This window comes from Pseudophryne corroboree, chromosome 4 (genome assembly GCF_028390025.1).
Source record: "Pseudophryne corroboree isolate aPseCor3 chromosome 4, aPseCor3.hap2, whole genome shotgun sequence".
In the NCBI taxonomy this organism is placed as follows: domain Eukaryota; kingdom Metazoa; phylum Chordata; class Amphibia; order Anura; family Myobatrachidae; genus Pseudophryne; species Pseudophryne corroboree.
In genome coordinates this window covers 798849568-798877198 of record NC_086447.1, presented here as the reverse complement: position 1 = coordinate 798877198, position 27631 = coordinate 798849568, and the positions used below count along the sequence as shown (strand labels likewise).

General features: G+C 48.3%; 1 protein-coding gene across 1 annotated transcript; it reads right to left on the bottom strand.

Moving 5' to 3' along the window:
- Positions 1-709: 709 nt before the first annotated feature.
- On the bottom strand, positions 710-22099 carry LOC134911790 (uncharacterized). The gene is made up of 3 exons (XM_063919824.1): positions 21947-22099; positions 1747-2156; positions 710-1663 (listed from the first exon to the last, which is right to left on the bottom strand). The coding sequence occupies exons 2-3, from the start codon at positions 2152-2154 to the stop codon at positions 1115-1117; spliced, it is 957 nt and encodes a 318-aa protein (XP_063775894.1). The 5' UTR covers positions 2155-2156; positions 21947-22099; the 3' UTR covers positions 710-1114.
- Positions 22100-27631: the final 5532 nt, after the last annotated feature.

The following is a 27631-nucleotide window of genomic DNA, read 5'->3' as shown; positions in this document are numbered from 1 at the left end:
CCGTGTCCTGAAATTAATTACAAATCCCGAGTCATCGGTTAATAACAGAGATTTGAACCACCATCTATTACCAATTTACATATTTGTTTGCATATTGTGGTTTTTAAAAACGTAACTGCACTGCAGCTAAATAACAGGGATATACTTGGGATCCCGCAAGGTGCTTAATTGTGCTTGACCCACTGCCTGCATTCCGATGTTGTTATCTTGTATATCGTTGTGGCAGCAGCCAGGATTTCATTATTCATCCTGATTAACCACATATCCAAACATCTATGTAAACAAGTGCAACATACAATACCCCTTTCACATCTTCAATGCCGAATCCCACCCTGGAATTGGAAACGGGGCTTTCCCGGGTGGGATTTGGCAATGGACCCTAACGGCAGTCTTTGGCAGGCTTCCCAACCCGGCAATATGTTGTGATGGTTGCAATAACGTTGGGGGGCAGAGCCGGCAACAGCACTGGGAGATAAGGTCATCTCTGCACCGCCTCTTCCTATGTAGTGAATGGGGCCCAGGTTGCATCGCCTCGGTAACCCGTTTACACTGCCACTGACCCGATATTCAACCCGGGAATAACTCTTGTTCTAACCTGGGTTGAATTACTGGGTAAGGTGACCCGGGAATTCTCCATAGCCCTTTATCTTCTTTAAAAAAGTTACAATATAAATCACCCATACAGAATTGGAAAACATACTCAAGACAATTTGTTGATTTTGCAAAACTTTATAAAATTTGAAAATAATACAGTATACAGCCAATTCTAGGCAGGCTTCATTGACTGTATCATGAGAATAAGTGCCCTTTTTGCGCGGACTATCCCAACAGAACATTAGAAGAATCGGGCAGAACTCTTACAACAGTACAGTAGAGACTAACAGTGCTGCGAACATGCACTGGGTGAAGGAGAAATAGTGCACTTTTCCGAACAGTCTCTTGAAGGAGCACAAGGAGTGGACTCATCACAACGATCAAAAGTCCGGGACAATTATGTCATAAAACCAACGCTGTGGAACTATAGACCTCAGTATAGTTCACTTGGAGCAACAGTGTAGGAAAAGGTCAACAACAGATTTTTACACTTACTAAAAAACCGGGCTGAAAAACAAAATTATAAATTAAAAAAACGAGGGTCGCCCAGGACCGATGCCTGTGAAGGTGGCATGTCGGAGTACGACGTGCTAGGCTGAGGGGAGGGGCTGGGCTGTGTGGGTCCCGCCGGAAAATAAGACATCTGATGAGGAGGATTTCCCGGCGCATACTGCATGGGATGGTGATGTGGAAAGGTGGATGGGGGAACATTTTGGAGATGGCGTCTGGCAGGTGGCACTATCTCACACTCATCGACCAGTGTCCGGTCGATGGCGCGTGTGGTAGCATCAAGTACCAGGCACTTGTGGATCCTCTTTTGATCCTCAGTCATCTGCCTCATCTCCGCCGCAATGAAATTGGCAAAGGTTTGTTCATAATCCGGGGACCTATTCAGAACCTCCTCAGCATGTGCAAAAAAATGCTGTGAGCTGTAGGCGGCAGAGGTGACCCTCCTGGATGTCCTCCGTCGTGTGGGAGGACGTGACTGAGGTGCTGCAGATTCCTCAGACTCGACCACCTCTGCAGATTCCGGAGTCGACTGCTCCACCTCCAGCTCCTGGGTAAGATCCTGCAAAATAATTGAAAAACAGCAAATTGATTCCAAGTCAAAATGTTGTGGGAACAATACAATACAAATATGTATGTACTTACCAGATCCAGACTCTCCTGGGCCTCCTCTTCCATGAGGATTGGAGATTCTGGATCCAGGCTTCCCAGTGACCTTGTCCGCGGCTCCTGCTCCAACGTGAACTTGAAGAGGTCATAGTACCACAGTGTCTGCTTATAGACCTCATCTGTCCCGGCTCCGGATCGCTGTGACTCTTCCACCCTCTTGTGTTCTTTTATGAAGACTGTTCGGAAATTAGCAATCTTCTTCTTCACCCAAGCAATGTCCACAGAACTGTTTTGGCCTCTACTGTACTCGATCAACTGTTGAAATGCCCTATTCTTCTTGGTCCTGTTGGAATAGTCCGCGCTCTTCACTCTCCACAGGCACTCATTCTCCTGATAAATTTCAATGAAGCCTGCCCAGAATTGACGATACTGCTCACTAGCCATTTCTGTGTAAAAATTAAAAACACAGTGCCTGGTAAACAAATATGCCCCCAGAAATGCAGTGGTTGAAAAACATATATCTGCCCCCACTTCCCCTGCACCTGTTAAAGCACATTATGCACATTGCACCGGGCAGAGCAATACACATTGCACGAGGTACAGCACGTTATACAGTACACATTCCAACAGGTAGAGCACATTATACACTTTGCGCCAGGTAGAGCACTTAGCAATTATTAGATTAAAAAACAGGTCAATAAATTATTCTAACATATTATAACACATTACTAAAACATACATTTTATATATGCAATGGGTTTATGTTTATGGTGCTGCTATGATAGGAGCCACAGACTGGATTTAGACATTACAAAAGTATTGCAGGGAGTGGGGGGCGAGAGGGTGACAATGCTGTTGGGCTGTTATCATAGAGGAGGTATGCGTTCAGATTCCCAGCTGTGGGGATCCCGGCAGCCGTAATATAGACGCTGGAATCCCCAAAGCACAGGGCCGGCACCAGGCCTACTAGCACCCAGAGCGAGGAAATTTGAAAGTGCCGCCCCCCCCCCTTTTTTTTTCACCTGGAAAAGTGGGCGTGGCCTCACAACTTTATATTATCAGAGTATAGATATATTTTCACACCCCTCTACACACACAATTAGCAGCCTTACACAAAACGCTCACAGTAGTGTACTTTACACATAATGTGTCCAGTATAGTGTGCAGTGCCAGTTACACATATGCTCCCAGGAGTGCCAGATACACAGTATATGGCCGCAGCAGTGCCAGAAACACAGCATATGCCCGCAGCAGTGCCAGGTACACAGTATATGCTCCCAGCAGTGCCAGATACACGTGCCCCCAACAGAGCCAGAGACACTCGCCCCCAGAGTGCCAGCTGCACTGAGTCTGCACCAGTGTCCATCCCGCGGCCCACCTCCTGGCTGAGTCCTATCAGTGGCTGTGTGTGCCGACGAAGGGGAGTGCTGTGGGCGGACTAAAGCAAAGCTAATCTGTGCGCGCTGTGTGACGCCGGTGCCGCACAGCGTGCAGAGTAGTTTAGCTTTGTCCCACCCACAGCACTCCCCCTCATTGGCACACACAGCCACTACTGCAGGACCTGGCTCCAGGCAGGCTCCAATATGGCGGCACTAGCATGCGCCACCCTTTAGGGCTGGCGCCCTGCTGGGCCACTCTATTGGAACATGCCTGCAGCCAGCCCTGCCACAGCACGCAGGGGGGTTATGGTTAGGCACACTCGGGGGGGGGGGGGGGTGATTGAGGGTTAGGCTACAGAGAGGAGGGCTAAGCACTAAAGGGGGCGGGTTAGGTATAGGCTACAGAGTGGGAGGGTTAGGGGTACGGGAGGGAGGTTTGGGTACTCTCTGCACCCTTGTTGGCATTACTGCGATTGGAATGCCGGCATCGGTATACTGAACGACGGCCTCCCAACAGATGATTTTTTGGACTTGGTACAGCCACTGGGATTCGAGAGAGAGATGGAGGAAGAGAGAGACAGGGGAAGACAGAGGGGTATATTTACTAAGCTCCCGATTTTGATCGAGTTGGTGTTTTTTCTTCAAAGTGTCATCTCGGTCATTTACTAAACACCAATCTTGGCAGTGATGAGGGCATTCGTATTTTTTTTGTGGGCTGAGAAAAAAAATACGAATGAATACACCATCGGTCAAACACGCCTGTTATTATAGAACTCGGTCATTTACTAATCTCAATCACTGCCGACAATAGCCAAACACTGCCGGGAAAAAGTACAAATCGTAAAAAAAAGCAGTTTTCAAATAGACCTGCTTTTTTTTACCGTGTTCTGATAGGCATGCACGGATCAGTGAGATCCGTGCATGTTTGTCAGTGGGAAGGGGTGTGAAAGGGTTAAAAATCAGAAAAAAAATTGCGTGGGGTCCCCCCTCCTAAGCATAACCAGCCTCGGGCTCTTTGAGCCAGTCCTGGTTGTAAAAATACAGGGAAAAAATTGACAGGTGTTCCCCCGGGTGTGGTTCATCAAATCGACAGTGTCTAGGTCGACACTGGATGGAAGGTCGACAGGGTTTCTAGGTCGACATGTGCTAGGTTGACAGGTCTAAAGGTCGACATGAGGATTTTTTTTTTTTTGGTGTCGTTTTCTTCGTAGAGTGACCGGGATCCCAAATTAGTGCACCACGTCCCGTCGCATGGCTCGCTTTGCTCGCCATGCTTCGGGCATGGTGCCTTCGCTCCGCTACCGCTTTGCTCGGCACACTTTACCGTTCCAATCGTAGTCCACGTGGATCGTTAAGTATGAAAAAATCCAAAAAATAAAATAAAATGTGAAAAACTCATGTCGACCTTTAGACCTGTCGACCTAGCACATGTCGACCTAGAAACCCTGTCGACCTTCCATCCATGTCGACCTATAGTGGTCCACCTAAACATTGTCGACCTAGACATTGTCGATCTTCAGACCGGATCCCGTTCCCCCATATTTTAACAACCAGCACCGGGCTCTGTGCCTGGTCCTGGTGCAAAATATATGGGGGACAAAAAGCGTAGGGGTCCCCCGTATTTTTAACACCAGCACCGGGCTCCACTAGTCAGTGAGATAATGCCACAGCCGGGGGACACTTTTATATTGGTCCCTGCGGCCCTGGCATTAAATCACCAACTAGTCACCCCTGGCCAGGGTACCCTGGAGGAGTGGGGACCCCTAAAATGAAGGGGTCACCCACCCTCCAGCCACCCAAGGGCCAGGAGTGAAGCCCGAGGCTGTCCTTCCCATCCCTGGGCAGTGGATGGGGGCTGATAGTCTTTCAAAGTGACAAAAAAAAAGAATATTGTCTTTTGCTGTGGAACTACAAGTCCCAGAAAGCCTCCCCCTCATGCTGATACTTGGAAAACCACAAGTACCAGCATGCGGAGAAATAACGGACCCAATGGTACCTGTAGTTCCACAACAAAAGAAATACCCAAATAAAACTCACACACCGTGAAAGTTAAAATTTATTTAAACACACTTACACACTCACACATACTTACCTACATCCCACGCCGCCAATCACGTCCACTTGTCCAGTAGAATCCAATAAGGGTACCTGTTAAAAAAAACCTCAAAATACTCACCTATTATCTGGTGAAGTTCAGTCCTCTTCGTTCCAGTAGGCAGTGCAGGGTGAGACATATTGAAAAACGAAAACCCGCTCCAAACGAACTAAAGGGAATCCATGTTTAAACATGAAACCCCTTTCCAAGAATGCCGGGACCCCCCCCCCCCCAATAGCTGATCTTCACCCCCGACTGGGAGGTCAGGGGCGAAGCCAGTGCTGGGTGCTGAGCAGAGAGGTAGAGCACCAGGTAGAGCACTACTACACTTTGCGCCAGGTAGAGCACTACTACACTTTGCGCCAGGTAGAGCACTAAAACACTTTGCGCCAGGTAGAGCACGTATACACTTTGTGCCAGGTAGAGCACGTATACACTTTGCGCCCCCCAACTGTGCCGGCTGACAGCATCCCTCAGGAATACTCTGGGCACCATCTCACAGCCAGCTAAGGACACAGCGCACCCCAACCAATTTCCATCTCCCCCCCCCGGACCTGTGCCGGCTGACAAACTCGGGGCCAAAGAAGTAGGCATTGACAACAGAAACACACACCGCGGCATCTCCCCCCCTTCCCCCGCCCCACTACTCACGGAGCAGCAGCTAGGCAGAGGAGAGCAGCGGGAATTGGCCAGGCACCTCGTATCGTGCTGTGCGCCAGGGACAGACCCGGAGCCAACACATAGCACACATCACCGCCGCCAACCCCCTGACAGACTCGGCGCCAAACATAGACATCAGCAAGGCACGGCGGCATCTCCCCCCTGCCCCCGCTGCCCACCTCACGGAGCAGCAGCTAGGCAGAGGAGAGCAGCGGGAATTGGCCAGGCACCTCGCTATTCATACTCACTTTTTCAGCCGTGTCTGGAGCTCATGAACTCTGCTGACTCTTCCCTCTTCAGCCTCCGCGCACTGAGCTATGGGCGGCGGGGAGAGGCTAGAAGGAAACCGCTATCGCTGGGGAAAATCGCTTGTGCACACAAAATATGAGCAATTTTGACTAACTTTTACAGCGACATAGTCTAAATTGACTTGCCTGCACAGTCTATTTTTCCCAGCGATAGTGACCTGGCAGGGACGCGCATCGCTATCGCGCCTGTGTACTCACGGAGCGATATGCACTAACTTTCCGAGTGATTTTGACTACGCTTTTGGGACACGGCGGCTGTTTCCGCACTGCTGGTCTCTGTGGTAGGGATTTTGACTCCCCTGTTGACGGTGTGGGCGTCTGGAAGTGGATCGGCGGGCCAGTACGGTGACTTGCGGTCTGCGCTGACCCCACTTGTCGCTCCTGGTTCTGCTGCGGGGCAGCAAACGCTTGTTACAGATGAGTCCGGTGCGCATGCTCCTGCACTTAACCAATTGCCGGGCTCTTCGCGGGCACCTTCTGTTCCCTCTCCTGTTGCAGATCTGGTGGACATGGCGGAGAGTGAATCCGATGACAGCGACCAGTCTTTCGCATCGGCTGCCACGAGACGGGACTCCCAGGCCTCCTCGTCCGGTGAGACTGATTGTCATGGCGCATTAGGTCAGCTGGGTGCCGTGGCCGAGGCTGCTAGTGGCAAATGCCAGACGGAGCTTGCCAAGGGTAAATGCCGGAGGCACGGATGCTCCCACAAGCGCAGTAAGCGTTCGCGCCGCCATAGGCACAGGAGCAGTAGTCCGGAAGAGGGCAGCCCAGCGACGTCGTGCGTTGCCCATACACCAAAGTTTTGCGGGGTCTCCGCCCACGGATACGGGATTGTATCAATAGTGGATCCTACGTGGATGTCTTCGCATTAATATCCAAGTCCCACAAGGCTTTGGTGGTGGCCAAGAAAAAGAGTGGGATTGGTGAGAACGCCTATAGGTCCTATGTTAACTGGCTCAAGGGGTTCTACACCTTCTCAGCCTGTTATCTGGAGACTCGCCTGGAAGAGGCCCTGAACATCATGCGCTATCTGCACATGCTTCATGGTTTATTCCTTTCTAACAGGCCTCTTGCATGGTTTCGGTACGACACGGAGTTCAGGCGAAAACAGCACGGGCTGCATATCATGGCTTTCAGAGTCAAGGACGTTGAAGTTTGGCTTGAGGTTACGGAGGGCTCCCTCGAGCTTCCGGAAGCCTCTCCGGCCAAGCCCGTTAGTACGTCCGCTAGGGGTTCATTTCGGGCCAAAGCGGGTCGTGGGTCCAAAGGTCGTTGTTTTGCCTTTAACAACGGCAATTGCGGATCCGGATCCAAATGTCGTTTCCGGCACAGCTGCCTGTGCTGCAGAGCATCCCACCCGGCTACGGAATGTCCCAAGCCTGGGTCCAGGTGGAAGATCCTCTGGCATTACTAGTGCTAAGTAAAGCCCTTTCCCCTGTCCAGCTGGATGCCATGCGCAAATGGCTGACTTGGTACCCGCTTCGCCCCCAGGCCCAATTTTTGCTGGAAGGTTTTACTGAGGGATTTCGCCTCCCCATTAGCGGCGAGGTCCCTTACTCAGCTCCTCGGAACTTGCGAGAGAGCTTCCCCACGTTCTGAAGGAAGAAGTGGCCAAGGAGGTGCAGCTGGGACGCATGGCCGTCCCCTTTGCTGCACCCTCTTTGCTGAATTTGGTTTTATCCCCTGTCGGAGTCGTCCCTAAGAAAACTCCTGGCAAAATTAGGCTAATCCAGCACCTGTTTTACCCTCATGGCGGGTCTGTTAACGATGCGATTTCCGAGGCACTGTCCTCGATTACGTATCAGTCGTTTGATGACGCTTTGAAATTAGTCAGAGCGACGGGCCCCCATGCGTTATTGGGTAAAGTTGAATCTGCATTTCGTCTTTTGCCATTGCACCCTGATTCATTTTGTTTCATGGGCTTTAGGCTGGACGACGGCTTTCACATCGACAAATGCCGACCCATGGGTTGCTCAGTCTCCTTTGCTTTTTTCGAGGCTTTTAGTTCATTTCTCCATTGGTGCGTTTGCCCTGGGACGGGTGAACCGGGAGTCGCACACTATCTGGACGATTTCCTGTGCGTCGGGACTTGCGGCTCGGACAGATGTGCTCGGCTGCTATTCTACTTGAAAGCACTTTTTTCCGAGTTCGGGGTACCGATCGCTTCGGAAAAATGTGAGGGTCCCTGCACTCGCCTCTCGTATCTAGACATCGAAATGGATACTGAGGCGGGATGCTGCCGGTTGCCCTTAGACATAGTTGCCAAGTTGCGTGAGAGTATTGAGAGGGCATTGGCAGGTGGCAAGGTTACCTTGCGCCAGTGCCAATCCCTTCTCGGTCTTTTCAATTTTGCATGCAGGGTTATTCCCATGGGTAGAATCTTTTGTCACAAATTGGAGCGGGCGATGGCTGGCGCTCGTAGGCCGCATCACTTCATTAGATTGTCATCCGAGATTTGCAGGGATCTGCAAGTTTGGGATGCCTTTCTGCAGGAGTTTAATGGTGTAGCCATTTGGCTGTCTGATGCGGTCTACAGCCCAGGTATCCAGTTGTTCACCGATGCGTTGGGTTCCTGGGGATACGGTGCGTACCTCGATGGTGCGTGGTCCACTGCCCCTTGGCCGGATTCCTGGTTCCAGCTCGGCTTAACCCGCAACCTGTTGTTGCTGGAACTGTTTCCCATTGTCGTTGCATTGGAGCTGTGGGGGGAGCGGATCAAAGACCGACACATGGTCTTTTGGTGTGACAATCTGGGGGTGGTTCAGGCGATCAATGGGCAGCGATCTTCCTCGCTTCCAGTTCTTCGCTTGTTGGCCCGCCTGGTCTTGCGCTGTTTGCGTCTTAATGTTCACTTTGTTGCGCGGCACGTCCCAGTGGTTGACAACAGCATTGCCGATGTTCTTTCTAGACAACAGTGGGCTTGGTTTCGCACGTTGGCTCCTTCTGCAGCGCTTACAGGTGACGTTTGCCCTTCTCATTGCTGGCAGGTTATATGGATGGGCTAACTGGGGCGTGGGCGTTGGATTACCTTGCCTGCCTGCCCTAACACTAGCGTTCGTCCCGTCACCTTAGCACCCATGTATGGTGACTCCCGGCCACGTGGTGGCGGAGCGTGGCTTGTCCACCTCGATGGGTCTCCTTTGATGTTGAACCAATTCCGGTGGGTATTTCAGTAATGCATCCTTGCGTTGGGATTGTCGCCATCACTGTCTGGCACACATTCCTTTCGTAGGGGTGCTGCGACAACAGCCGCTGCATTGGGTTTTTCTGAGACTGAGATTAAATCGCTTGGTCGATGGAAATCCAATGCCTACAAGCGCTATGTCTGGTAATTGCATTTTTCCAGTTTCAGGCAGGCCTCCTTCTGTTTTGCCTCAATTTTTTCTTGTTATACTTTGGTTTATTTTCAGTTCACTCGAGGGAGGACAGGATGGCGGGCCGGCAGGTCGGTGTGGGGGTGCCTTTGCTAGCTGCTACATTTTTAGCGGTGTTCTGCGGGAGTGCCTTGGCTCTGACTTGTTTCCCCATCTTTTCGTCTCTCCTCGACTGGACTCGACCTGTAGCCTTTTTTGGCCACTCGTCACCATTTGTACGGTGGGGGTCCTGTTGGATTTTGCCCTGCTTTTCTCCTGAGAACCCGGAGGGTGCTATTGGCCCGCGCCCTCTGCGGCAGGTTTTGCAGGTTTTCACTTCGGGACAGGTCGTTCCCCTCCCCGCCCCTTCTTTGTTTTCAGGACGCCCATTTCTCTGGACCTGATGGCGTCCTTTTTGACTGATGAGGGCATTTGTTTAGGTTGGAATGTAGTTTTCGGGTTCTTGATAGCTTAGTTTTAGTTAGTTAGCGCTTAGTCCGTTGTTAGTCAGGGTATGGTGGCGGCACCGGCTCCTTACAGGCCGGTGTGTAGCGGGAAAGAACGGCAGTTACAGTGGCTACTGCGCCGCTGTTTGTGGGTGCGCTTTTTGACCAATACATCGTATACTCTGGCCCTCCTTACCGGGGGTCATTTGGGCTCGGCTGTCTGGCCGGCTCTATTATGGTGTATTGGGGAGAAAGTTGGAAACTCAGCACTTATTGGTGGTCATTCCGAGTTGTTCGCTCGTTGCCAATTTTCGCTATGCTGCGATTTGTTGCTAAATGCGCATGCGCATGGTACGCAGAGCGCATGCGCTAAGTTATTTTACACAAAACTTAGTAGATTTGCTGGTGTTCGTGCGGCGCTTTTCAGACGCACTGCTGATCGGTGAATGATTGACAGGAAAGGGGCATTTCTGGGTGGTAACTGAGCGTTTTCTGGGAGTGTGCTAAAAAACGCAGGCGTGTCAGGGAAAAACGCGGGAGTGTCTGGAGAAATGGGGGAGTGGCTGGCCGAACGCAGGGCGTGTTAGTGATGTCAAACCAGGAACTAAACGGACCGAGCTGATCGCAATCTAGGAGTAGGTCTGGAGCTACTCAGAAACTGCAAGAAAATATTTAGTAGCAGTTCTGCTACTCTTTCGTTTGCTATTCTGCTAAGCTAAGATACACTCCCAGAGGGCGGCGGCCTAGCGTGTGCAATGCTGCTAAAAGCAGCTATCGAGCAAACAACTCGAAATGAGGGCCATTGGCGTAGCCAATGAGATAAAGCAAGTCATGTCGTGGACATGCGTAGCGGCAATAAGTCGGAATGTCACTGTTGGTCTGGCCGTTCTTTCCTATTGCCACCATACGTAGTTTAAATATATCATAATAAATAACGGTTGACCGATTTTAATGGCATTTCAGTGGTCTGTGTCGTTATTTCTCTGTGTCATTTATGTATAGATAAGTTAAGTTAGTTCATATTTATTTGTAAGGTTATTGTGTAATGATGTCATGCGGTCCGACATCGGCCGATAGAAAGTTTATATTCTCCTGTTAAATTACAAGATACCAGAGGAAAAAAGCTCAGGCATTAAATCAATAAAATCCTGAATAGCTCTTGGCTCTGACTGTTTCCCAGTAATAATTTAATTTAAAAAAAATTGTATCAGCACCGCTAAACTAAGCCATGCTTTTAAAGGCCTCCTTTGGCCCAGCCATCACTAAAGCAGACAGCATAGTCATTCCTAAACTAGGTAAAGATCCCAACTGTTGTGGAGTCTGTAGGCCCATTTCATTACTTAACACCAACCTTAAAAATATGACCAAAATAACACACATCTAAACTTGTGCGATAACCACATTTATTCACCAAGCCCAAGCAGGTTTTGCTCCTGTCCATCAAGCTTCGGACAATATTAAATGCACAATCATTTTAATCCATATAGCTCAACAACATAAGTCCCCAGCCCTAGTTCTGGCCTTGGGAGCAGAGAAAGCTTTTGATCGCATTCGATGCCCTTGCATAGTTACAGCACGTGCAGCAGTGGGATTCTCTAGTAATTTCCTCCATGGTGTTCCCACTCTTTTTTATGACACTCTGCCACAAGCAAACATGTTCTCCCTTTATGATCTTTCATGGCACTAGACATGCCTATTTACTAATACTTATTTTCCACAATATTTGAATTAGTAATCAAACACCTTTCCAGTTAAGTGATATTAATTTTCTACTCACCTTCATAAATCTTCAAACATACTAACCCTTAAAATGTGAGAAGTTCAGATTATGTCTAATAAATATTTAAAATGCCAGCGTTAATATGTTGTGGACGCAAGGCGCATCTTATTATCATATACGATAAAAGTGCGCTGTACCTCACAAACATTACATCCCTTAAGAGAAAACAAGCACTCGCACACATTGGGGTAAATTTACTAAGGTCCCGATTTTGACCGAGATGCCGTTTTTTCATCAAAGTGTCATCTCGGTAATTTACTAAACTCAAATCACGGCAGTGATGAGGGCATTCGTAATATTTGGAAGTCCTAGGAAAAAATCACGAATGAATACACCATCGGTCAAAACGCGGCTGTTTAAGTATGAATCTCGGTCATTTACTAAGAAGTGCAAAGCAAAAAAAAAACAAAACACTGCCGTGAAAAATTACAACTCGTAAAAAAGTGCTTAAAAAAACCAGACCTGCTTTTTTTATCCGTGATTGGATAGGCATGCACGGATCCATGAGATCCGTGCATGTATATCAGTGGGAAGGGGTGGGAAAGTGATTATTTTCTCAAAAAAAAATTGCGTGGAATCCCCCCTCCTAAGCATAACCAGCCTCGGGCTCTTTGAGCCGATCCCAAGGGCCAGGGGTGAAGCCCGAGGCTGTCCCCCCATCCAATTGGCTGCGGATGGGGGGCTGATAGCCTTTTGTGAAAATGAAAAGATATTGTTTTTAGTAGCAGTACTACAAGGCCCAGCAAGCCTCCCCCGCATGCTGGTACTTGGAGAACCACAAGTACCAGCATGCGGCGGAAAAACGGGCCCGCTGGTACCTGTAGTACTACTACTTAAAAAATACCCAAAAAAAGACAAGACACACACACCGTGAAAGTAAAGATTTATTACATACATGCACACAAACATACATACATACTTACCTTATGTTCACACGCAGGTCGGTCCTCTTCTCCAGTAGAATCCAAGGGGTACCTGTTGAATAAATTCTACTCACCAGATCCAGGGTCCCAGGGGCAACCATTTGTAATCCAGGTACTTGAATAAAATAACAAAACGGATACCCGAGCCACGAACTGAAAGGGGCCCCATGTTTTCACATGGGACTCCTTTCCCCGAATGCCAGAAACCCACTCTGACTTCTGTCTAAGTGGGTTTCTTCAGCCAATCAGGGAGCGCCACGTTGTAGCACTCTCCTGATCGGCTGTGTGCTCCTGTACTGAGTGACAGGCGGCACACGGCAGTGTTACAATGTAGCGCCTATGCGCTCCATTGTAACCAATGGTGGGAACTTTCTGCCCTGCGGTTGACCTAAAGTGACGTCACCGCTGAGCAGAAAGTTCCCACCATTGGTTACAACGGAGCGCATAGGCCAGGGGTGACTAGTTGGATATTTGATGCCACGGCCGCAGGGCACTATATAAAAGTGACCCCCGGCTGTGGCATTATCTGTCCAGCTAGTGGAGCCCGGTGCTGGTTTTAAAAATACGGGGGACCCCTACTCTTTTTGTCCCCCGTATTTTTGGAACCAGGACCAGGCGCAGAGCCCGATGCTGGTTGCTTAAATATGGGGGAACCCCTGTCATTTTTTTCCCCATATTTCTGCAACCAGGATCGGCTCAAAGAGCCCGAGGCTGGTTATGCTTAGGAGGGGGGACCCCGCGCAATTTTTTTATTTATTTTACACTGTTTAATTTAAAAAAAAAAAAAATGAACCCCAGCACGGATCACACAGATCCGGCCAAGATTCATTTTTAAAAAGTCGGCAGTGTTTTGCTAATCACTGCCGTAAAAAAAAAACAAAAAAAAACACGAATGACATCGACATCGGAACAAAAGAAAAACCCGAATACGACAGCTTAGTAAATTAGTCGTAATAAATTCAAAAAGTTGCAGTTTTACACTTTCGATGTCATTCGTGATTGAACTTTGACCTGAAACGGGAAAATACGAATCTTAGTAAATTTACCCCATTGTATGAGTTCCAATGCTCATAGATGTATATTTTTGATATTAAAAGGATATGCATACAATATAACACATGTACAGTGTATATATATATATGGTTACAGATTTACAATTACACAGGAAGCAAGAATCCATACAGCCACAGCCAGTATACATTACCATTTCCCTCAATGCACACTCCGCTCCATCTCTCTCTCTTTCTCTCTCTCTCTCCCTCCCTCTCGGCAAGCAAAAACAACTAACTCTCTAAGTCCTACACACTGCATATATCAAAACAGTGGGAGTTAACAGGTTGTTGGCTTCAGGCTCCTTCCATTGATACAGGAGAGGGAGGTCTCTCATTCATGATGTGTCATTGGTCAGTTCATATGCAAGCAACGTCCAGCCTTGAATCAGACATCATAGGGGTTGGCCACTTGGATCCTGCCCACATGCTTTCTATGGAATGTCCTTTTGTTTCTCGTTAGAATTGTGGCTTCATATTCCTACACTTAATCATAACTAATCGTTGTAATGTGCTACAACCTAACCACAGCTATTAAACCAACACACTCATTCCCCTGATTATTTTGACACCATGCATGCCATGTTTATCTTGTTCCGTTCTATTAATACATATACATGATGTTATACTCTATTATATAATTCATTACATTATAATGTCTGGTGCTTGACATGTTGAATTTATGTGTGGTATGAAATATTTGTTGAATACATCTCTGTGGCCCGTCTGTGCGAATGCGCGCGCTACCATACATCACTGTGCACGCTGCGTGTACGCTCACGCACAGCGACCCATCTGATTGGAGTTTACATGTGCTGTGTATGTAATATTTTTGACTTCGACAAATGATAGAACTATACAGTAGCCTATTTGGTTATAAAATCAACCCAGATAAAACTGAAGTATTAGATCATATTAAAAAAAAAAAATTATTGAAATGAAATTTCAATGTTAAATGGCCGTGATATAAGCTAAAATATACGGGTATACATCTTACTGATGATGTCATCTCCAAGCGCCAGCAGAAGGAAGACCTGCTATTAACCCTGGTCCAGCTTGCGGTGTGAACATGGTTTAAAGGTGCCATGACATGGCTATGACACAGCTTGAAAACATGGCCCTCATTCCGAGTTGTTCACTCGCTAGCTGCTTTTAGCAGCATTGCAAACGCTAGGCCGCCGCCGCCCTCTGGGAGTGTATCTTAGCTTAGCAGAATAGCGAACAAAAGATTAGCAGATCTGCTACTAAATAATTCCTTGCAGTTTTTGAGTAGCTCCAGACCTACTCCTAGATTGCGATCACTTCAGTCCGTTTAGTTCCTGGTTTGACGTCACAAACAAGCCCTGCGTTCGGCCAGCCACTCCTGCGTTTTTACCTGGCACACCTGCGTTTCGTAGCACACTCCCTGAAAACGGCCAGTTTCCGCCCAGAAACACCCACTTCCTGTCAATCACACTACGATCACTTGAGCGATGAAAAAACTTCGCTCGAGCTTGTGTAAATCTACTAAGTTTTGTGTTAAATTACTAAGCGCATGCACGCTGCGCACCATGCGCATGCGCATTTTCCACCTAATCGCTCCGTGGCGAAAAACGGCAACGAGCGAACAACTCGGAATGACCACCCATGTCCAATTACCCAGGTTGAACCCAGGTTTTTGATGGATAAAGGGTATTGGTGACAAATTGACATGTATGTTTTTAAACACAAAATTCTGTGGGAGAATTTACGCAAGTTTGAATTCACATTCTGATCAGTTTCATGTAAGATTTACAAATAAAAGCGTCTGCAGTTGTAATGCACTTTTTGTTTCAATTACCTACTTTTTCAGAGCCAGCTTTAAAATGCAGACTATACATTTCTCAATACTGACCAAGCCTGGACCCTGTATTCCACAACACCTGGAAAGCCACTAGATTTCCATGGTCTGCTATAGAGTATAGAATACTCAAGTGAGAGCAGAAAAGTTTAGGAACAATAACAGAAAAGTCTATTAAGAACAATTTACAATAATAGGTATTATCTTGCAAGTATTGATCAGAAGGCGCCCACACTTATGTCTTCTGACTTATACTGATCAGTGTAATAGATGGGAACTGATGATGTCATATCAGTTTCTCTCTGTACTTCCAGGCTGATGGGGTCTTGCTGTGGCCTGCCAGACAGAGGGGCCACCAGTAAGGAGACAGTCCAAGCCTTGAAAAAAGGAGATTTATGGTAGACTTACCATCGTTAAATTTCTTTCTGCGAAGTACATTGGGTTCCACAGGGAAACATTGGGTGTAGAGTGAATCTTGATTCAGAGACACACCAACAAGCTAAAGCTTTAGGCTGTCCCAGGATGCATTGTGGGGCCTTCTCTATAACCCCGCCTCCAGGCACTGTGAGCTCAATTTTGTTAACCAATCCAATGTAGGAGCAGGCAAAAGAGAAGGCAGATGTTAGTCACATAGAACCACATTCTCACGACAGAAGAAGGGACCAGCGGTTAATACCATACAAAGCCATAGAAGCTAGGTGCGTCAGGGTGGGCGCCCTGTGGAACCCAATGTACTTCGCAGAAAGAGATTTAATAATGTTAAGTCTACCATAAATCTCCTTTTCTGATGTCCTAAAGTAGTTCCTCAAGGGAGGGGACGTGCCTTAGCGGTATGAGAACCCGTCGTACAAAGGAAGCATCTTGGGAGGCAGAATTATCAAAGGCATAGAACCTAATGAACGTGTTCACTGAGGACCACGTAGCCAGCTTGCACAATTTTTCAGCGGACGCGCCACGGCGGGCCGCTCGAAAAGGTCCAACAGACCGAGTAGAATGGGCAATAATAGGAGCAGGAACTGGGAGTCTAGTCTGTACTTAAGCTTGTACATTCACCATTCTAATCCATCTGGCCAGTGATTGCTTATTCGCAGGCCAGCCACTTTTGTGAAAACCAAAAGGGAATCTGACATCCAGATAGAGGCAGTCCTCTCCACGTATATACGGAGAGCCCGTATCACATCCAAAGACCGCTCTTTGGAGGACAAACCAGAAGCGATGAAGGTCGGACCCACAATCTCTTGGTTTAGGTGAAAAGATGACACCACCTTAGGTAAATAACCAGGGCGAGTTCTCAGAACTGCCCGGTCACGGTGAAATATCAGGAAGGGTGGATGACAGGACAAAGCGCCTAGGTCTGACACCCTCCTAGCAGAGGCAATAGCCAGTAGGAACAGGACCTTGACAGAGAGCCATTTAAGGTCCACTGACTCAAGAGGTTCAAATGCCTCATAATTCTTAGCAGCACACCAGGTGAAGTAAGAATTCCAGACCCTGTAATATATCCGTGCAAATGCCGGTTTTCGGGCCTTTAGCATAGTTTGGATAACCACCTCGGAGAATCCTTTGGCCCTCAGGAGTGAAGCTTCAAGAGCCACGCCATCAAAGCTAGTCTGGCCAGGTCCGGGTAGACACAAGGGCCCTGAACGAGGAGGTCTGGGCGTTCAGGAAGTAGAAGAGGACGCTCTATCGATAGACCCTGCAGGTCTGAGAACCAATGCCGTCTGGGCCATGCTGGAGCAACTAGAAGTAGTATTCCTCCTTCTTGTTTGAACTTCCGTAGTACCCTAGGCAGGAGTAACACTGGAGGGAACACATAGGGCAGCTGAAAGTTCCATGGAATGGCCAGTGCGTCCGCGAACGCTGCTTGAGGATCCCTGGTTCCTGATTCAAAGACCAGAACTTTGTGATTGTGTCGAGACGCCATCAGGTCTACATCTGGAAGACCCCATTTGTCCACTAAGAGTTGAAAAACTTCCTGATGAAGACTCCACTCTCCGGCATGCATGTCCTGATGACTGAGGAAATCCGCTTCCCAGTTGAGGACTTCCGGAATGAACACTGCGGATATTGCTGGCAGATGGCGTTCCGCCCAACAAAGGATTTTTGACACTTCCACCATTGCCATGCAGCTTCGAGTGCCTTCTTGATGGTTTATGTATGCCACGGTGGTGGTGTTGTCTGACCGTACTTGAACAGGCCTGTCCTTTAACAGAGGCAGGGCAAGAGACAAAGCATTGAACACTGCCCGCAATTCCAGGATGTTTATCGGGAGGAGTGATTCTTCCTGGTCCACCGACCCTGGAAAGAGTGTTGCTCCAACACCGCACCCCAGCCCCTCAAACTGGATCCGTAGTCAGTAAGACCCAGTTGGGGATCCAGAAGGGACAGCCCTTGTTGAACTGCTGGTCCTGTAGCCACCAGGTCAGCGATAGATGAACCTCCAGAGTCAAAGAGATCATGTGAGACCTGATCCGATGAGGTAGGCCGTGCCACTTGGAAAGGATTAACCTCTGCAGAGGGCGGGAATGAAATTGAGCGTACTCTACCATGTCGAAAGCCAACACCATGAGGCCTAGTACTTGCATCGCAGAGTGTATCGACATTCTTGGGTGAGAGAGGAAGTACCTTATCCTGTCCTGAAGCTTCAAGACCTTCTCTGGAGACAGAAACAGCCATTGACTGTGTGTGTCCAGCAGTGCCCCCAGGTGCACCATTCTCCGAGCAAGGACAAGCGAGGACTTCTTCCAGTTGATGAGCCATCTGTGGGCTTGTAGGAAGTTTGCCGTCAGTTGCAGATGACTGAGGAGGATATCGTGGGAGTTTGCCAGGATCAGCAAGTTGTCCAGATATGGCAGGATCCTTGCTCCCTGGCGACGGAGATGAGCTGTCATCACGGTCATAACCTCGGTAAAGATCTGAGGGGCCGTGGCCAGTCCAAATGGCAGTGCCTGGAAATGAGAGTGAAGGTTGCCAATAGCAAACCGCAGATATTGCTGATGCAATATGGCAATAGGTATATGCAGGTAAGAATCTTGTATGTCCAGGGATACCATATAATCTCCGTGTTCCATGGCCACTACATTTGAGCTCAGTGTTTCCATACGGAACTTGGATACTCTCACAAACTTGTTCAGTGATTTGAGGTTCAGTATAGACCGGAAAGACCCATTGGGTTTCGGTACTAGAAACAGGGTCAAGTAGTATCCTCTGTCACTCTGATGTAGAGGTACCGGCACCACCACACCTGTATCCAGGAGGGAAGTCACAACCATTTGTAGAGCTTGCACCTGTAATAGATCCAAAGGGATAACCATTGTGCAGAACTGGCGAGGGGAGACTGCGTACCTGTGAAAGACAACTTCTCGCACCCATGCATCTGAAGTGATCTTTAACCAGACCTGGGTGAATCGCAAAAGTCGGCCTCCCATACTGGGATTCCCCAGTGGGAGGCTTGTCCCGTCATTCAGCAGGCTTGTCGTCTTTAGACGCAGGCTGACGGGCTGCCCAGGACTGCTTGGCCTTGGGCTTTGTGGTTTTGGAAGAACGAGATTGTCTCGGGTATGCCTGACCTTTTGCTTTCCCTTGAGGCTGAAAGGAGCGAAAAGTGGTACCTTTTGCCTTCTGTGCAGAAGGAGTAGTGTTAGGGAGAAAGGCAGTCTTAGCAGCTGCCAAGTCAGCCACAATTTTATTGAGGTCTTCCCCAAACAGGATGTATCCCTTAAAAGGGAGCACCTCCAATGTCTTTTTGGAGTCCAGGTCCACCTTCCATGAGCTCAACCACAAATTACGGCGAGCCAGGATGGACGTATTTAATGCCTTGGTCGCCAACATACCTGCCTCAGAGGACACCTTCTGAATGTAATAGGCGGCAGTGGTCATGTGAGACAGGTACTGTCTGGCAATGCCAGATATATCCTGAGGCAGCTCTTCCTCTAATGCCTGAACCCATGCTTCAATTCCTTTTTGCAGCCCAAGAGGCTTCAGGCATCCTTCCACACGCTTATCTGTCGGTTCTGTCAGTAAGGTGAAAGTGGTGACAGGCAGAGTAGACAACACCACTACTAGACGGGTGACATGGGAATCCTCCGGTGGTGAATTTTCCCACTTGTTACACAACTCTGTAGGGAGAGGATAGCGAGCTACCATCCTTTTAGACAGGGAGAATTTAATTCCTGGAAAAGACCAGGGTTCTTGTCGTATGTCCACTAGATGGTCAGAAGCAATAACGTTTTAGTTACCTTCTGACGTTCAAACCTATCAGGTTTCTTAGACACCGTAGTGGAATCCTCATCATTATCAGTGATTTGTAGGATCTGCTTAATAGCTACTAAGTTAGGGACATCAACCTGAGCAGTGGATTCCTATTCAGAAGCAGCTGTGTCAGTGTCTGACGGGACAGTATATTCCCTATCCTCATCAGAAGAATCTTCTGAGAGATAAGTGGATTGTGAGGAAGAAATAACCCGCTTAAATGACCCCGTGACGCGAGAGTGATTTGGGGCAGTTTTATGTCTAACCAAGGAGTGACTCCATTGCTGCAACTGGGTAGACAAATTATCCGCTCAAGGCGGATTTACCATAGAGACAATATGTTGCTGTAATTGCACAGGAGGTCCCATAGGGGGCGTAAGACATGTCACAAGCGTATTGAGCAAAGTTGAGAACGCCGCCCAAGGTGGCTTCTGATTGGTTACAGGACCTGCGGACTGACTAGGAGATGTCTGGCACATAGGGGGTTATTCCGAGTTGTTCGCTCGTTGCCGATTTTCGCTATACTGCGATTAGTCGCTTACTGCGCATGTGCAAGGTTCGCAGAGCGCATGCGCTTAGTTATTTTACACAAAAGTTAGGTATTTTACTCACGGCATAACGAGGATTTTTCATCGTTCTGGTGATCGTAGTGTGATTGACAGGAAGTGGGTGTTTCTGGGCGGAAACTGGCCGTTTTATGGGAGTGTGCGAAAAAACGCTGGCATTTCTGGGAAAAACGCGGGAGTGTCTGAAGAAACGGGGGAGTGTCTGGGCGAACGCTGGGTGTGTTTGTGACATCAAACCAGGAACGAAACTGAGTGAACTGATCGCAATGTAGGAGTAAGTCTGGAGCTACTCAGAAACCGCTAAGAAATTTCTAATCGCAATTCTGCTAATCTTTCGTTCGCAATTCTGCTAAGCTAAGATACACTCCCAGAGGGCGGCGGCTTAGCGTGTGCAATGCTGCTAAAAGCAGCTAGCGAGTGAACAACTCGGAATGAGGGCCCTAGTACACAAACCATCATACAAAACTTCCCCCTCAGGCAAGTCCTTGGCGCATGCGCTGCAGGATGCAGGAGCGTACTTGGATTTCCAGCCCTTTGTGCTAGACATTATTACTATTAGTGAATGCAACCGCAGAGTGTATTAGTACGATACAGCCAGAGTACAATACCTGCGAATAAATTCCCTAGTATGTGACTGTGTACACAGCAAATAAGTCCGGTATTATGCGACTGAGCCCGCAGCACACAACACAAGCGAATAAATCCGACATTAGGTGATTGAGTACACAGTAGAGTACACTGTAATCAGTAAATACTGTGAAGCACTATATATGGACCCTGACGCACCTAGTCCCTAAGGGTACAGAATACAGTGGTAGATATAGCTGAGATACACTGAAAGTGAAATCCACACAGTAGATACATGCACACACTGTCACAGTGACAATACAGATAATTATTTTAGTAATACAATAAAACTGCACTGGACTAGTATATGTATATTATATATAACAATGCACGGTCTGAGACCGGATGTATACATACCCTCCAACTGTACCTTTTTAATAGGTACAGTACCTTTTTTTCATGGTCTGTACCGATTTTTGCCTCTCCAAACTTCCATTGAAAGTATAGGAAAAGGGGCGTGGCCACGCCCCCTTTACACGCGGCCACGTCCCTTTTTCGGATTTGTACCGATTTTTCTGTGTAAAATGTTGGAGGGTATGTGTATATATCAGAATACTCGTACAATATATTCTGGCACAAATACACTTTTTTTTAACTAACGCTGTCTTAATATTGACATGTAGAATACTTAAGTGCTTGTAAAACCACGGTGCTAATGTACAGGTGGGTTTACAAAGGAGACCTTGCCCTGCAGTCCCGGAGACCAGTCGCATCTATTTTGGAAAATGGTGCCCAGCGTCTCAGTCAAGGAGTGAGGGAGAGTGTGAGGCAGCTCCAGGGCGGGAACACCAGCAGTAGATGGCGCCCTGGGCCGGGGGAGAGGCTACAGGTCAAGCGCCGGTTTCCCTATGCTCATGGCCGGATTAACAATAGGGCGGATAGAGCTGCAGCTCCAAGCCCCCCATTGAAAATAGGCCCACAGAGCTCCCTGCAGTGCAGGCAGTAGCCAGTCCTGTCAGCACATACAGCAGCTCACTCACCTCCGGCTGCTCATTCACCTCCACCCCAAACTGGTCAGCCTGTGTCCTGACCGCTTCGTGTCGCAAGGGGGCGGGGCTACGGACGGGCAAGGGGGCGGAGCCACGGAAATAGTTCCGAGACAGCAGCCTCCTGTCAAGACCCTTCCTCTCTTATCAGGCATGTTATTGTTGGAAAGCTGCAGCAGGAGTGGTATGCTGCAGCAAATGCATTTATGTTTTGATGGGCGAGGGGGCGGGGCTTCGGATGGGCGTGGGGGCGGAGCCTCGGAGATATCTCTGAGGCTCCGCCCCCAAACCAATCCGAAGCCTCGCCCCCTTGTCCATCAAAACGTAAATGTTTTTGCTGCAGCATACCACTCCTGCTGCAAAGCAATAACATGCCTCATGGAAGAGGGGAATGGTCTTGACAGGAGGCTGCCGTCTTTTAGGAGAGCTGGGTCCCTGGATGTCAGAGCTGAGGGGGCATGCAAAACCATGTGAGTAGCAGCCCACACCAGGCCCTGAGGTCTCCTATGGAAGTGGTGTCTATGTCAGTAAGTTTTGAAGGGGGGGGGGGGGGGGGATGTGGGGGGGATGTGTGTGTGTGTGTGTGTGTGTGTGTGTGTGTGTGTGTGTGTGTGTCGCTAAGTAAGTAGTGTCTGTCAGTAAGAAGTGTCAGTGTCAGTAGGTTTTGCGTTGTGTGTGTGTGTGTGTGTGTGTGTGTCAGTAAGTAGTGTCAGTAAGTTTTGCATTGTGTCTGTGTCATTAAGTTTTGCATTGTGTGTGTGTGTGTGTCTGTGTAAGTTTTGTGTTGTGTCGTGTGTGTCAATATGTTTTGCGTTGTGTGTGTGTTAGTCAGTCCTGCAAGTGTGGCGGTACGCTCCGTTACTGCGTACCATTAAGAATGTGTCCGCCAGTATGCCATAACCCCGCCACACTGTAAAACACCACCACCAAGCTCCTAGATCTTGCTCGGAGGCGCCGCCAGCACCGTCTTCCTTTTCCAGGAAAAGGACTGCTGGGAGCGTGAAGGTGATGTCATCACGCTCCCGCACCTGGCAGACTGGCAGAGAAAAAGTGACGTTGGGGTGCCGGACCAGCGGTGTGTGGGTGGTATTCAGTATACCAGTTGATGGGATCCCGGCGCACAGTATACCGGCGCCGGAATCCCGTCAACCGGCATACCGACACATTTTCTCCCTCTTGGGGGTCCATGAACCCCCTGGAGGGAGGATAGCGTGGCGCTTCAGCGCGCCACTGTGCCCGCAGCGAGCCCGCAAGGGGCTTATTTGTGCTCGCCCTGCTGTCGGGAAGCCGGCAGTCTGGATCCCGGCGCCGGTATGCTGGCTGCCGGGGACCCAGCCGCCGGCAGCTCATACTACACCTCGGTGAGTAACTCTAATGGTCGAGACCCCACCTCACAAGTACAATGAGGCGGCACTCCCGAGTTTTGCTGGTGCATTAAGACTTATTGATCCAGAATCTTACTAAATAAATCTTACTGCACCAGCAAGACTCGGGAGTGCTGCCTCATTGTACTCTGTCCACAGCTTGAATAACCGAAGGAGGGCACTGGAGCAAATATTCACTAATAAGTGTCACATCCTGCTGTCCTTGTCTCTGTAGTCCGCAGGGACAGGGGGTGTCTGTGCCATGGATTCACATAATATATAACCACTCCACCTAGTATCACATGGTCACATCCCTTAATGGCATGTGACCACGCCCACGGCGCGCAGGCACAGTACCACTGAGAAAAAAATTCTGTGTGCAGCACTGGTTTCAGTAAGAAGTGTCTGTCAGTAAGTAGTGTTTGTGTCAGCACATTTTGCATGGTGTCTGTGTCAGTAAGTTTTGTGTTTGTGTGTGTCAGTAAGTAGTGTCTGTCAGTAGGTTTTGTACTGTGTGTATGTGTCAGTAAGTAGTGTCTGTCAGTAAGTGGTGGGTGTCTGTGTCAGTAATACCCCTTTCACACCGCAAAAATAACCTGGTATAGACTGGGTGTATTGCTGGGTCGACACGTTCCGATGTGTTTTGTGAAAGGGGTCATGGGCGAATTCTGGATTGCCTGACCCGGTAATTCAACCCGGGAATAAAGAAGGGTTGTTCCCGGGTTAAATACCAGGTCCGGTGCACTGTGAATGGGTCACCCAGGTCGATGCAACCCGGGACCCGTTCACTGCATAGGGATGATCTCATCTCCCAGCGCCGCCTCCGCACCTGATGCCGACTCCATCTCCGCCCACAGATGGCAACCCGAACCGGCAAATTGCCGGGTCGGGTTGGCGGTGTGTAGGGTCAAATGCCGGGTCCCACCCAGGAATGGACCCATTTCCAATTCCCAGGTGGGACTCGGCATTGTGATGTGAGAGCGGTATTGTGTTGTGTGTGTGTCAGTAAGTAATGTCTGTGTCAGTAAGTTTATCTGTGTTGTGCGTGTGTGTCAGTCAGTAATATCTATCAGTAAGTGGTGTCTGTGTCGGTAAGTTTTGTGTTGTGTGTGTGTGTGTTAGTAAATAGTGTCTGTCAGTAAGTGGTGATTGTGTCAGTAAGCTTTGTGTTGTGTGTGTGTGTGTCAGTAAGTAGAGTCTGTCAGTAAGTGGTGACTGTGTCACTCACATGGCATAGGCCACACCCCCTATTTAGACCACACCCACACCACACTGATCACCCCCCCCACATCACTAGTCACACCACCGCAGCGCTTGTCACATCTCCTGCCGAGGCACACAATAGGCCCTTCCTAAATTTCAGCTCCAGGCCAATATGGACCTTAATCTGGCACTGCCTATGCTGGACTTCACAACCTGGTACTAGGGAGTCTTATTAAAATGGATATTAGTATATCCGACCTGTACTCCTATGCCCTGGTGGATATAGTGGGGTCCCTGCTCGGTTACAGTGTCCACGCCAGCGTCGCAGTCTGTCTCCCTAGACTGCAACAGGAACGTAATTTAGTGGCAAGTCCCACCTGGGGGACCCTCTTACTTCCTCTCCGTAGCAGCCACGCAAACCAAGAGAGCGTCTGCGACCGTGTGCCAAGAGCTGTAGTGTCTCTGCATTAAGTACCCAGGAACAGGCAGCGGTAGTATGCGACGCCGCTTGGGAGGTGATGGAGCTGCAGCGCTGAAGTGTCACCATGACATACAGTGCTTACAGCCCAGTTTTGAAGAAATTTTCTGTCAGAAAAAGCTTTTTCAGGGCTGCCCAGTACAGCCCTCCTGTTAGTGACTGCTTCTACAGGCACCAACTCAAAACTGAGCTTACAGTGCCTGGAGGCGGGGTTATAGAGGAGGCCCCACAATGCATCCTGGCACAACCTAAAGCTTTAGGCTGTTGGTGCCTCTCTGGATCAAGATCCACTCTACACCCGATGTTTCCCTGTGGAAACCAATGTACCCTGCTGCAGAAATAGAGGCAGCACTTTTGCCTGTGTCCTGCTAATCCTTCCAACTCCCCCAAAGCAGCCCCCTGATTCCTGCTGATTTCCACTTTGCGATTCACTATTTTTATTTTGCTTTAATCAAATCAAACACAAGTAATAAACTAAATCTAAAGGGGGGTACACACGGAGAGATCCGTGTTTAAAATCTAAGCAATCTAACTAAATTGCTTAGATTTTAAGCACGGATCTGTCGTGTGTATTCTGGCCAGCGATAGCGATGCGCTGCTCCGCATATCGCTATCGCCGGTGCTAGATTGAGCCTGCATGCAGGCTCAATCTAGCGGGTTGCTCACTTCACCACTGTGTGAAGTGAGCGGCCCCCCGTCCATCCCCCCTTCGCTCAGCACATCGCGTTGTGCTGAGCGGGGGGAGAGATGTGTGCTGAGCGGTCTGTGTTAAGATCGCTCAGTACACATCTCTCCTGTCAGTACTGGCCTTAAAGTTACAGTTAATAAACACATTAGTGAAATATTATGGAAAATGGCTGCATATACAGTAGCAGCCCCAAGCACTGACTTGTAGATGGTAGTGCACTAAGCATTGAATCTAAATCTGCATGTTTTCATCTGTTATGAGACATCTGTACAGTATGTCACCTTTGTGGGGGGAACAATTGACCTTGTGCTGAAACAGAACAGACTTATATTTCTTTCCGTGCGTACAAAACTATTTTTTTTATTGTACTGTTGCTTTAAACAGTGCCTATAGATTACATAATGAGTATGTGAACACAACAAACTATTCTATATAGTGTAATAGAAACATATGGCTGATCGTATTTAGTAATCCTTGCAACACAAGATTCCACATTCCATTACTGCACTTAAACTGCTCTCACCATAATAAAATTAAATACATAGACAAGTGGTATTTATTATGCTGATCTAATTTAATCAATTGATTGATACGTTCTCTTGTTTAAAGCAAATATACTTTGGTAACGTGAGAAGGTGTCACCTCATCAACATAAAGATGATAGCAGATAAATTACATTTCATTACATTACAGCCATTTCCAACCAGTGCAGAGCTCTACGCTAATGGCACTTTTCTCTGTTTGTTTTAGAGTAGGTCACATATAATCTATTCCCAGTCAAACAAAGGCTTTACACAAATACAGTGCATTAGAACAAGTATTAGATAACATCACCAGTACCAAAGACATTGGCTGCAGGTGAGATTGGGGGGTCTGCTTTATATCACATGCAGTCAGCTCTTACAGGCCACTGTGTGTTCCTAATTATACATTTCAATGCAAATAAAGGTCTTGGAGATTAATTGCTTTGATACATCAAGTAGCTCAAGTGTACTAACAGACTCCAGTGTATAAAAGCACATGTGGGTGGTTCAAGATATCCAATACATCATATAATGGAAAGTAATAAATATATAAATATATATTCTTAAAGGGCTACTCAAAAAAACCCCCAACTAACTGAATGTGTGGTGTTTTATAAACTACGGGTGAATAATAACACAGACACAAATATATGTAGGAGTTTATTAAATAGACATCTGAGAAGTTATACTCGCATGGGTGGATGGAGTCAGATATTTTCTTATACACACCAGGCTTTCTGTCAGTAATTCCATTGAAGGGCTCTAATGCCAATTTTTTTAGTCAGCTTTTGTCGAAACCTGGTTGCAGGGCAGGGCTGGATCTAGGGGAGGAGGGGGGGGGGGGGGAGGGGGCAACCGCCCCCCCTAACACAGTCATTGCCACGCCCACTTTTGAGCAGAAGAGAGCTCTCTGGGGAGAGCCTGAAGCAGAACGATGTGCTGCAGCTTATACCACAGCAGCACAGAGGAGCCAGGAGAGCAAGGGTTACAGAGCATTTGCCCCTCGCTTGCTGGTGTGTGTACTAGGGCTAATAAATACAATTACCCCATAGCATAGTTACATGTACGTAGAACAATCACAAAGCACTATCTCAGTCTCACTCAAAAAGTTCAGTCAGAATTGAGAGAGGAGGAGTTAGGATTGCAGATGGGAGGAGTTGGGACTGTAGAGGGAGGAGTCAAGATTAAACAGTAAACCGCCCCCCCCCTAAAGAAAAGTCTAGATCCGTCCCTGTTGCAGGGTGGTAGAGATCAATAACAGGATCAGGTGATGGGGAGGCATGATCAGGGACAGGCCCACAGGGGTACTGGGGAAAATCCAGGTGGGCCCAACCCCCTCTACTAGGGGTCAGGTTCCAGACTGTGCACCTTAATTATACATTGTTACTTTATTAGCATGGATGTTTGATTTACTTCTATGGA

Bases quoted from the DNA above. Each gene is read 5' to 3' on its own strand.
- LOC134911790 (XM_063919824.1), bottom strand. From the start codon at position 2,154: ATGGCTAGTGAGCAGTATCGTCAATTCTGGGCAGGCTTCATTGAAATT. The intron at 1,664-1,746 runs GTAAGTACATAC...ATTATTTTGCAG, and splicing joins CCCAGGAGAGTCTGGATCTG to GATCTTACCCAGGAGCTGGA.